This window comes from Tupaia chinensis, unplaced genomic scaffold, assembly GCF_000334495.1.
Source record: "Tupaia chinensis unplaced genomic scaffold, TupChi_1.0 Scaffold000066_1, whole genome shotgun sequence".
NCBI classification, from domain to species: Eukaryota; Metazoa; Chordata; class Mammalia; order Scandentia; family Tupaiidae; genus Tupaia; species Tupaia belangeri.
This window is the reverse complement of record NW_006159525.1, coordinates 2,655,214-2,655,896: the sequence shown is the minus strand read 5'-3', so window position 1 is coordinate 2,655,896 and position 683 is coordinate 2,655,214. Positions and strand designations below refer to the sequence as shown.

Genomic DNA, 683 nt, shown 5'->3' with positions numbered 1-683 from the left:
TTACCGCTCGGGGGGGGGGGGGAGCCTGGATTTAACTGGCGGCTGTTTTGGGGGACGCCGGACGCCATGTTGTGGAAAATAACCGATAATGTCAAGTATGAAGAGGACTGCGAGGTGAGCTGGGCGCCGCGCGCAGTCCCGCCCCGCCGGGTGCCGTCCGGGACCGGGGCCACCGGACCGCGGTCGGGGGCGAGGGCGCAGCGGCCCTCGCCTCGTGGTGGGTCGGGGTCCACTCCTGCCGACACCCCGTAGTCCATTTCGGGGGCCCCTTCCTGTGTCCGGCCTTTTCCTAAATACCCAGCGCTCGAGAACAAGGCTGGGGGAGACGAAGGCAGATCCCACCCACAGCCCTTACCGGTCGATCTCGGGCGCAGCCAACAGCCCTTCTTCCCGTTTTCTCGGAATAGCGCCGGTCTGCAACCCTTAGTCGTGGCTTTTACGCACGAAGTCTCCGTCCAAAGGGGTCAACGAGGCTACCTGCCGGCGACACCTTGACGGAGTGTTCTCCAAGGCGGACTTGTCACCTGCCCCGCTACCTTCTCGGGAAGCAAGAAAACAACAGAAGTTTGGCTTTCAGGAGAAGTGGGGGCTGGGGCGTGTTGGGGGGGCGGGGGTGCTGAGGCCAGATGGGGCCGTAAGCGCTCGCGAGTGCTCCAGCCTGTCCGACAGGGTGAGCTAGAGGT

The 683-nt window shown here is 64.6% G+C and overlaps 1 protein-coding gene across 1 annotated transcript in view; it reads left to right on the top strand.

Annotated features, from left to right (window-relative positions):
- The first annotated feature begins 14 nt into the window (after window positions 1-14).
- The window catches only part of TFAP2C (transcription factor AP-2 gamma), a 9,669-nt gene continuing 9,000 nt past the window's right edge, over window positions 15-683 (top strand). Inside the window, 1 exon segment of the mRNA XM_027766552.1 lies at window positions 15-114. Within this exon segment, the coding sequence (XP_027622353.1) occupies window positions 67-114 (48 nt within the window). The 5' untranslated portion in view covers window positions 15-66.